This window comes from Phyllostomus hastatus, unplaced genomic scaffold (genome assembly GCF_019186645.2).
Source record: "Phyllostomus hastatus isolate PE091 unplaced genomic scaffold, TTU_PhHast_1.1 phas_scaffold_501, whole genome shotgun sequence".
NCBI lineage: Eukaryota > Metazoa > Chordata > Mammalia > Chiroptera > Phyllostomidae > Phyllostomus > Phyllostomus hastatus.
Window position 1 is genome coordinate 39,792,290 of NW_025334033.1, and position 10,195 is coordinate 39,802,484.

The following is a 10,195-nucleotide window of genomic DNA, read 5'->3' on the forward strand; positions in this document are numbered from 1 at the left end:
AGCCCAGGCCTGTGCCCTGACTGGGAAGCCAACCCCTGACCTTTCAGTTTGTGGGACAACGCCCAAGCCACTGAGCCACACCAGTCAGGGAAAAACGCTTTTTCAGTAGCTGTTTCAGTTATGCACTTGTTGCCTTGCAGATCCAAATCCACCTTCGTTGTCTGCTCTGTCATAGGCAGCTGGACCCTGGAGATTTCCCCTTTGCCAGCTGGCACAATATGAAGCTTTGTCCTTCCAGGACACTGGTGGGATACCAGAGGAAGAAGGGGTTCTCTTTCTGGTTTCAGGGCGCTCAGCTTGGAAGACTCTTGCAGCGTGGCAGTCCAGGGTGCCCAGCGGCTTCCTCCAGTACCCCTCGGGCAACATCATGGCAGACTGCTACCACTGAGCCAACTTCCCATGAGCAGCTTCCCCAGCACCCGTGGGTGGTTTTGCAGTGAGTTTTAAAGTGTGGCACCTCCCTTGGACAGGTTTCCTCAGTACCCCCAGAAGCCAGATTGCCAGCCCAGCACTTTATGAATTTCTTGGAGTCATCCAATGAGCCACAGCCACCTGCAGTGAGGTCCGGATCTGGGGTGTGGAGGTGCTGCTTCTTGGAGGACACTTCCTCTCAGCGGCAGGTCTAGTGGCTGTTTCTCATTCCTGCTACTCCTGAATTCTTTAGTGTTCTCTTTACTTTCTTAATATTCTTTTCCTCATTACTCAAATCCACTTTATAGTCAATAATTCTTTTTTAAATATATTTTATTGATTATGCTATTAGAGTTGTCCTATTTTTTCTCCCTTTTATTTCTCTGGTCCCTGTACCACACCTCCCACCATTATTCCCCCACCTTAGTTCATGTCCATGGGTTGTACATGTAAGTTCTTTGGCTTCTCCATTTCCCATACTATTGTTAACCACTCCCTGTCTATTTTGTACTTACCATCTATGCTTCTTATCCACTGTACCTTTTCCCCCTCTCTCCCCTCCACTTCCCCATTGATAACCCTCCTTGTGATCTTCAGTTCTGTGATTCTGTTCCTGTTCTAGTCATTTGATTAGTTTTTTGTTCATTTGTTTGTTTGTTTTTTAGGTTCCATTGTTGGTACTTGTGAGTTTGTTGTCATTTTACTGTTCATAGTTTTTGATCTTCTTCTTATTCTTAGATAAGTCCCTTTAATATTTCATATACTAAAGGCTTGGTGATGATGAACTCCTTGAACTTGACCTTATGTGGGAAGCACTCTTTCTGCCCTTCCATTTTAAATGATAGCTTTGCTGGATAGAGTAATTTTGGATGTAGGTCCTTGCCTTTCATGACTTGGAATACTTCTTTCCAGCCCCTTCTTGCCTGCAAGATTTCTTTTGAGAAATCAGCTGATAGTCTTATGGGAATTCTTTGTTGGTGACTGTCTCCTTTTTCTTGCTGCTTTTAAGATTCTCTCTTTAACTTTAATCTTGGGTAATGTATTTATGATGTGCCTTCGTGTGTGCTTCCTTGGGTCCAACTTCTTTGGGACTCTCTGAGCTTCCTGGACTTCCTGGAGGTCTATTTCCTTTGCCAGATTGGGGAAGTTCTCCTTCATTATGTTTTCAAATAAGTTTTCAATTTCTTCCTCTTCCTTTTCTCCTTCTGACACCCCTATGGTTTGGATGTTGGAATGTTTAAAGTTGTCTGAGACGTTCCTAAGCCTCTACTCATTTTTTTTTGAATTCTTGTTTCTTCATTCTGTTCCAGTTGAATTTTTATTTCTTTTTTTCTGTCCAAACCATTGATTTGAGTCCTGGTTTCCTTCCCTTCACTTTTGGTTCCCTGTACATGTTTCTTTATTTTACTTTGCTTAGCCTTCACTTCTTCTATTTTTGACCATACTCAACCATTTCTGTGAGCATCCTGATTACCAGTGTTTTGAACTTTGCTTCTGATAAGTTGACTATCTCTTCATTGCTTAGTTGTTTTTTTTTTCTGGAGCTTTGTTCTGTTTATTCATTCAGGCCATAGTTTTTTGAATTAGCACACCTGTTTGTAGTAAGGGGTGGTGCCTTAGATATTCACCAGGGTGGGACAACCCACATAGCTACCTTGTGGCACTATATGTGGGGGAGGGGTCTGAAAGGGAACAATGCCTGCTTGCTCAGTTCTTGGCAGATTTTCAGCCACCTCCCCCACTTCCCATGAGCAAATTGTGCCCTTCTGGTGCTGATTCCCCTGTGGGTGGTTTTGTGTAAGTTCTAGGACCATGTGGATCTCTCCAGTGAACTCTTCTTTGAGGCTGGGAGTTTCTCTTGCTGCCTCAACCCTCACACATTTTTTTCAGTCAAAGGTTTTGAGGCTTTATTTCCCCGTGTTGGAACCCTGGGTTGTTAGGTCTCTCTCTCTCCCCAGTTGTTCCTCCTGGTTTATCTGCACGCAAATGTGGGACCACCCAGTCCTTCAGCCACTGCCTTTCCAGGTCCTCCAGGCACTGTCTTGCTATGAGCCCTCTCCACCTCCTCCTACCGGTCTGGATGACTGTTAGCTCCTTAGTTGTTGAACATCAATACAGTTCGATTTTCTGACTGCTCTGATTATTTTTGTTTTTAAATTTGTTGTCCTTCTTTTGGTTTTGTGAGAAGGAAAAGTGTATTTACCTATGCCCCCATCTTGGCCAAAAGTGAGGTGGCATTTCGTGAAAAAGTCTGGTTTGCACAAAAGTCCATGCAAGATGTGACCACAGATGCTGTAGGAAACAGTTTCCTACTCCTGGAGCTCATTGAGACTGTATCCTTACACTGCTGAAGCCACTGTTCCCACACGGCCCCAGCTGTGCCCTGACTGGATGCTGTGACCCTGGTAGCTCGATGAGAAAGTCTGAGGCCTGGCATGCTCATAATAGGGTGTTTAGTGGGCATCTCTCGGTAATGTTTGGGCAGGTAACAGGGTGTAGCTGGAAACTTTGTTTGGCGGCTTGTGTGGGTCTTCACTAAGGCTTAGCAAGAAGTAGAGAATTTTCAACTTGTTTTTCAAAACTCCCTATAAGCCCTGGTTGGTATAGCTCAGTGGATTTAGTGCAGGCTGAGAACCAAAGAGTTGCCAGTTTGATTCCCAGTCAGGGCACATGTGTGGGTTGTGAGCCAGATCCACAGAGGGGGCCACATGAGAGGCAATCACACATTGATATTTCTCTCCCTCACTTTCTCCCTCCCTTCCCCTCTCTCTAAATAAATAAACAAACTCTTAAGAAAAAAAAAACTTCCCTGTAAATGACATTTTCTATGTAGTTCAGAAAACAATGCAGCATCTGCTTCTCTTCTTTGTCAAGCTCTTTCTTGATTTTTTTCACCTCCTAGAAAGTCATTTCTTTCAACAGTTGGGGAAAAGTTGCTGCCAGTAACTCACACAGCATACTGGAACTGTTAGGCTACGTCCCCTTCACTCTTGTCAGGAATCCAGCAGCACAGGTTCAGCAGCAGGATCTTCAGCAACTTCTGGTCAGTGGTCATCATCCTCACAACTCCCTGCCTGCCCAGCCTGAACCACCACTGTCAGGAGGCCCTGTCCTGCACCCCGCCAGCTCTAGCTCCTGGTGTCCCCAAAAACCTAAGGCCCTGCTGGAATCTTTTGCTTCTTGATAGCATGGCATTTGGGATACATAGCCAGAGCACCTAACCTCCCTTGGATTGATTATGGAGGTTTGGGGACTAATCTTGCACATTTGTGTTTGTCTTTACAAGTTCCTGCTGGACATGATCGACCTGTTTTATCTTAGGTAATGAGCCTGAATTCTGAAAAGATTTTTTTGTTTCTCACTAAGAATATGACTTATTGAATACCTGACATTTCCAAGAGTTTATCCTTTTGCAACCAGGAAGATGGGGGACTCTTGTCTGAAAGCCCATGTCAGCATCTCAGTGGCCTGGCTACTTTATGTAGGGGAACTGTGGGAAGAGAGGAATTAAGGAATTTCTGGGAATGTGCAGTTTCTCACTCTGTTCTTGGGTGGTTTCCATGGTATCTTCTGTGTGCATCATCATGTAGTTTCATTGTTCCACCTGCACTTTTACTGCTGATATTGGGAACGGGATGTGCAGGCAGCATCTCTGCTGCTTCTAATATTGTTAGCAAAGCCAACCATTGTAGGGGAGTGGGTTGTTTCCTGCCACTCACTGCCTCCCAGGCAAAACTCCAAAGACAGTGTTTGGTGGAAAAGAAAGGAATCTTTTATTGAACAATCATAACATGGAAAAATAGCTATTTAAATATTTATCATTACAACTATTACATAGATTCAAGAAGTAAAATTAACAAAAGAAGTAAATCTGTACTATTGAAGAAGGCATAAACTTTGGTCCCATTTAGGGTTTTTTCTCCCTCTATTAAACCACTGAAACTAGTGTGTTAGTCTCACAGGTCCATGTGGAAGTGGGCGGGCAGTGGCTGCTGAAAGGCCCACATCGGGGAGGGGCACAGGGCTGGCCTCTGATGGGCCCAAGCCTGCTCCCCTGTTCTCTTACTGTCCTTAAAGTTCCGGGCTCAGGGCCTCCAGCCCCCCAGTGGCTGGGAAGGATGGGGGGACTTAAAAGAGGAAACAGCATCTCTATACACTCCTATTTCATGATTTCCCCTAGAATGCCTGGAGAGGCCAGCAGGTGTTGCCCTGGTTTCCTCAGCTCACCCCCCTCCCTCATTACCAGGAGTGAGTGTCCCCTGTTGCAATATGAGTTACTGACACCTGCCCAGTTTCTTGTGCTCAGGGTCATTCCTTGGTTAAGCAGGAGCTTCAACTGCTGATGTCAATAACATACCAGGAAGGAAACATCTACTGCATGAACCTTCTATGAGTTTCTTAGTACAATTTATTCTAATCATTTCATGGTATGTCAGAGTAGTACAAAGGTTTTATTCCTGTTACAAGGTGACTTCTTGGAAGCTCAGCTTCATGTGTATGTCAAACAAGGGAACTATGTAAAAGTGAAGAGAGTCTTAAGAAAGGTCAGCTACTTTTCTTGGAGCAGTATGGCCAAGAGGAGGAAGAATGACTCTCCCATGTCAGCCTTAAAGAGGAGATCAGATTCCCAGAACTGAACTAGCACTTCTGAGTTTCCTGGGTTGCCAGGTCCCGAGACCTCCTTGGGAAGCTCTGCAACACCCCTGAACTGCCCATTTTCTTTAACACCCCTCCCCCATCCCACTGCCCCAGGGATATGGCCCAAAATCTACCTCACTGTGACGGGGAAGGGCGCTCACCAAGAACTAGTTGTCCACTCTGCAGGGGAAAAGGACCTCTTGGTCCCTGGTGACTTTGAGAAAAAGGCTAACTTTTTTAGTCACTGTCAACCCAAGTCTAATAAAGGTTCCCTAAAGAAAGTTTAGAACCTGAGGTTCGGGAGTGGTGCCTTGTTGTTAAGGGACACCTGCATGACAGGGTGGCCAATTGTGACACGGCTGGAAATTGTGACACAACTGCCAATTGCTGGCACTTGCGCAGCATGTGGCGCTGGCATCCCACTTATCTGGGTCTCTTGGCAATGCCCCACCAGCATTTATGGCTTACTGTATCTTGGACCTGTTCCTGTTATGTCCGGGCTTCCCCTGTGGGCCTCATGCCTCCTTTTCACATGGAAGCTGTTGTAGCTGCTGCTCCAGGCAGCTCCAGCTCAGCCTGTAGCCCTGGACCCTATCCTGCTGACCTCTGTTGCCCCAGGGCCCACCGAGCCCTGGCCTTCAGATCAGGAAACACACCCCATGACTTCATTCATGGCTAAAGACTTTTTTACTAAATCCAGAACCCTCAGCTCTGCCTGCAGAGGTCCCTGAGGAAACAGAAGCAGTTCCAACCTCTCAGGAGTCCCCAGCTCATCCACCAGAAGACCCTGAGGCTGGAGGACACTCTTCAACACAAGAGGACACCTCAGCTCAGTCTGCAGTGTCCCCTGAATTGGATCAATCTGCAGGTTTTTGATGGAGTGTTTAATCAGCATCAAATCTCCTCTGAAAATGTTGACATTTCAGGCGAGGAGAAGAGCTCAGCTCTGCCACAACTGCTTATTGCCAGTGTAGAACCTCCTTCAGTCCAGCCAAAGGGTCCAGCTCTACCTCCAAAATCATCTATAAACCATGAGGTGACAGTCTCGCCTCTAGATTCAAGTGAAGCTCAGTGTCCAGTGTTGCCTTACCTGAACATTACAAATGTGGATATTGGGGATTTGATAGCACCAAAGCACCCTACAAAGAGTAAACCACCTGAGACTGAGAAGGAGGCCTCAGCTGAAAAATCTACCAAAATGTTCAAACTTCCCATCTTGCTGGGTGTCCCTCCAAAGGTACCTGAGACGACAGAATTGTCTTCATTCCAGCAGAAGACCCTAGATCAGCCTGCTTCCGAGGGTAGTGCTATACCACTGCAGCAGACTATAGCTCCTCCACAGCACCCTGAGGAGAATTATCTAAATTCAGTACCAATTCACGGTGAGGAACCAACCTACACTGACGTCACAGTTCCACCTTTGAATCTGGAGCTCACCGTAACACCAGAAACTACTGTGAATGTTGAACATCCTGAAACCCAGAATAAGACTACATGTCCTTCAAAGCACCCTCAGGTGACATTTCCACATCCAGAGGCTGTTCAGTCTCGGCAACCAAGCTTGACCAATGTCACAGTGCGACCTTTGGACCTGGAGCTCACCATAACACGGGAAACTACTGTGGAGGCTGAACATCATACAAACATGAAAGAGACGACAGGTCCTCCAAAGCAGCCAGAGGTAACATTTCCACATCCAGAGCCTGTTCAAGCTCAGCAACCAACCTTTTCTGAAATCACAGTTACACCTATGAACCTGGAACTCATCATAACACCAGGGCCTGCTGTGGAAGCTGAAGATCCTACACCCCTATGGCAAACTGCAGCTCCTCCAAGGCATCCTCAAGTGATATTTCCACAACCAGAGCCTGTTCAGGCTCAGCCACACATATTCTCTGATGTCAGACTTCCCCCTGTGGTCCTGCAGCTCACCCTACGACGAGAAGCTGCTGAGGAGGCTGAACATCACACAACCCTGAAGAGGACCACACCTCCTCCCAAGCAGGCAGAGGTGACATTTCCACATCCAGAGCCTAGTCATGCTCAGCAAACCACCTTCTCTGAGGTCAGAGTTGCACCTTTGAACCCGCAGCTCACTGAACTCCAGAACCTCCTGTGGAGGCTGAACACGCTAGAGCCCTGCAGCAGACTGCAGCTCCTCCCAAGCACCCTCTGGTGACCCTAACGGAAGTCACAGGTCACGGTGCACAGCTGGAGTTCATCAGAACTCAGCAACCAGAGACATCTGAGTCAGGGGCCCCAGTGAGCGAACAGAATGCCGTCATGAACATCTGCGAGCTCTGCACCTGCAGCAACGAGACGCTGTCGTGTACGGGTCTCAGCCCGAAGCAGAGGCTCCACAGGGTGCCTGTGCTGTACCCACAAACCCACAATGGCTCCTTCACCCTCTTAAATTTCAAAGGAAACTCGATTTCTTACATCGACAGAGATTCCTGGGAGTCATACCGGTGGGTGGAGAAACTAATCCTCAGTGAGAATTACTTGACTGAATTGCACAAGGATTCATTTGAAGGCCTGCTATCCCTCCAGTACTTAGACTTATCCTCCAATAAAATACAGCTTATCGAAAGGAATACATTTGAATCCATGCCTTTTTTGCAACAGATAAATCTTCATAACAATCTAATCGCTAACTTGAGATTTGGAACGTTTCAGGCCTGGCATGGAATGCAGTTTTTACACAGGTTAATTCTCAGTCACAATCCACTGACCACTGTTGAGGATTCGTATCTTTTTAAATTGCCAGCATTAAGATATTTAGACATGGGAACAACGCAAGTGTCCCTCATAACAGTTGAGAGCATCCTCCTGATGGCCCTTAAATTGCGAAAACTGATCCTACCTAGCCATCTGGCCTGCTGCCTCTGCCAGTTCAAAAGCAGTATTGAGGGTGTCAGCAAGACAGTCAAACTGCACTGTGACAGTGACTGTCTGACACACACACAGTGTGATGAAGAACTGTACTTAGGAAAGGCGGAAGGCTCTCTCATGACAGTTTTACAAGGCCGGGAGAAGCGCAACAGCCCTGAGCTGACCATTGAGCCAGAGAGGGCGTCCCCAGGAGAAGAAAATGGTGGCAGCTTATCAGCCTTCATGAACCTCCTGATGAAGCTCCTCACTGCACAAGAGGAGGTTAAGGTCTCCAAGGCAGACTGGGACACGGATCACTGGGGAGATGAGAGGACCGAGGCCCAGGGTGAAGATGAAGAACAGGAGTCACGTGAGTTCAGGGCACAAGTCCCAGGCTACGGGTATAAGAACAAACTCATCTTGGCAGCCCCTGTGATTGCAGTAGCATCAATTTTCTTGGTCATTTTCTGTCTCATGGCCACCTGTCAGAGAAGAACAGCAGAGGAAGGCAAAGAAGGAAGGGGCTTTTTCTCAATTTTTGCACACAAGAGCCGCTCAGCAGAACACGAGATGGAGGAGGGCGGTTTCCAGAGAAGGTGGCCGCTTTGGCTGTGGGATATGTATTGGCCTCTCAACGCCACGCACAAGGGAAATGTGGGACAGAGTGTACACCACAGTATGTCTGATGAGGGTGACATGGAGAAGGGTGAAGCCTCCATGTCAACAGCCAAGGCTGCTACATCAGAATCGGCTGCTGAGGAGACAGCTGAAGAGAGTGATGCCTGACACCGCCACCCTGTGAACCCCGTCCTCGGGGGACCTGCCAGTTGTAGCCGGGAATGTTGTGTGAGCACTGCTGATCAAATACATTGTATTCTTCCATTAATCCGTGTCATAAATTCATGACCAACTCTGGCCATGAGGTAAAAAATTAAAATGTGAATGGATCAGCATTTATGCACAAATAACTAGGGCTATGGGGAAGGAAAGCAGGGCTGAAGGTGGAATCCCTGGGGTAGCCAGTATTCTTCAGAGGGAGTGTGGTCAATCATGCGTGAATGTTACCAACACCCCAGAAGGGGTGCAGGGGGTGCTCCTGTTGCTGCCTACCTGGCAGATCTCCAAAGTCAGAGTTAACTGAAACAGAAAGGAATCTTTTATGCAACAGCAAGTTTGTGCCTAATTATTGGGTAACCAATGAGGGGAAGGAAAAAGAGTGTGACCTCGAAGAGCTACTTAAATATTTGTCATACAACCACTAGGCTCAAGAACTGAAAATATGACAAGAGCAGAAGTTTGTTCACAGTGCACATAGTCATCACCAAGGGCTTTGTCAGTAATGGCAATGGAACTCAAAGCCTGATCCCTCTAAGATACCCCACCCCCCAAATCACCCTGTCACCCTCTGCCAGCTCAGTTCAGATTGCACCGGGAACCTCTTCTCCCACCCAAAAGTCACATAGACGTAGGTGACTTAGCCGGTGTCCAGTCACCGTCCAGCTTCAGGCATGTCTTGCAGTTGGTGCCCCGGGCCACTGCTCACTGGCCTGCACAGGGCTCCATTGGCACACCAGCTGCTGACCACTGACACACCCCACCAGGGGAGGGGAAAGAAACGACCACATTTTGCTTCCAAACTCACTCACTTTCAAAAGATCTGGCCCAGAATCCCATGTATGCCCAAAGCCTGTGGGAATCTCCAGCTTCCCACCCATGACAGCCAGTGTCAGCCATGTCTGCCTTTGCCCCTCTTCCTCCTGCCACAGTAAGCAAGCGGGCAACGTCTGCATTCACACAGGCTCGGCTCAGACCCTTCCCAACTCTGGAGGTTTGTCCCAACTGTAGATGAAGAGGGGCTCCTCCTCCTCATTTCCCCCATACACTCAGTCCCTCAGAACTGGAAAACACATCATCCTCAAGGGGTGTAGGCTTTTAAGTGAAATAACAGCTTATTCTGGTTCTGTGAGCCCTGGCTCACGAGGTGCCAGCTGTTTACAATGTACTTGCCCTCCCCTCTCCCCTCATCCACCTGCAGCCCCTCTCCTGCAGTCTCTGGGGTTGTCAGAATACCTGATCCCTGAGCCTACCTGCAAGTTGGGGCCTGAGTGTTCCCCCAAGCTCTTAAACTCACACACAAATGTGTGCCCTGTCTTGGTTTAGCAGGTTCTGCACCCTTACCAACTAGTGGAAAATGCACATTAGGTATTTTTGTTTCATTTCTTAATTTAAAAAACTAGCAACTGTTGGATAGCTAGCAGGGAGGTGCTGGAGAGAC

At 47.5% G+C, this 10,195-nt stretch overlaps 1 protein-coding gene across 1 annotated transcript; it reads left to right on the top strand.

Annotated features, from left to right (window-relative positions):
* The first annotated feature begins 2,884 nt into the window (after positions 1-2,884).
* On the top strand, positions 2,885-8,706 carry LOC123807891 (leucine-rich repeat-containing protein 37A2-like). The gene is made up of 4 exons (XM_045821949.1): positions 2,885-2,896; positions 3,314-3,454; positions 5,750-7,060; positions 7,150-8,706. The coding sequence occupies exons 1-4, from the start codon at positions 2,885-2,887 to the stop codon at positions 8,704-8,706; spliced, it is 3,021 nt and encodes a 1,006-aa protein (XP_045677905.1).
* Positions 8,707-10,195: the final 1,489 nt, after the last annotated feature.

What these genes read in the sequence shown, in the direction of transcription:
- LOC123807891 (XM_045821949.1), top strand. An exon ending in AGGATCTTCAGCAACTTCTG is followed by an intron (nt 3,455 to 5,749) that starts GTCAGTGGTCAT and finishes TACTAAATCCAG; the next exon opens with AACCCTCAGCTCTGCCTGCA. An exon ending in CTCCTCCCAAGCAGGCAGAG is followed by an intron (nt 7,061 to 7,149) that starts GTGACATTTCCA and finishes GCAGCTCACTGA; the next exon opens with ACTCCAGAACCTCCTGTGGA.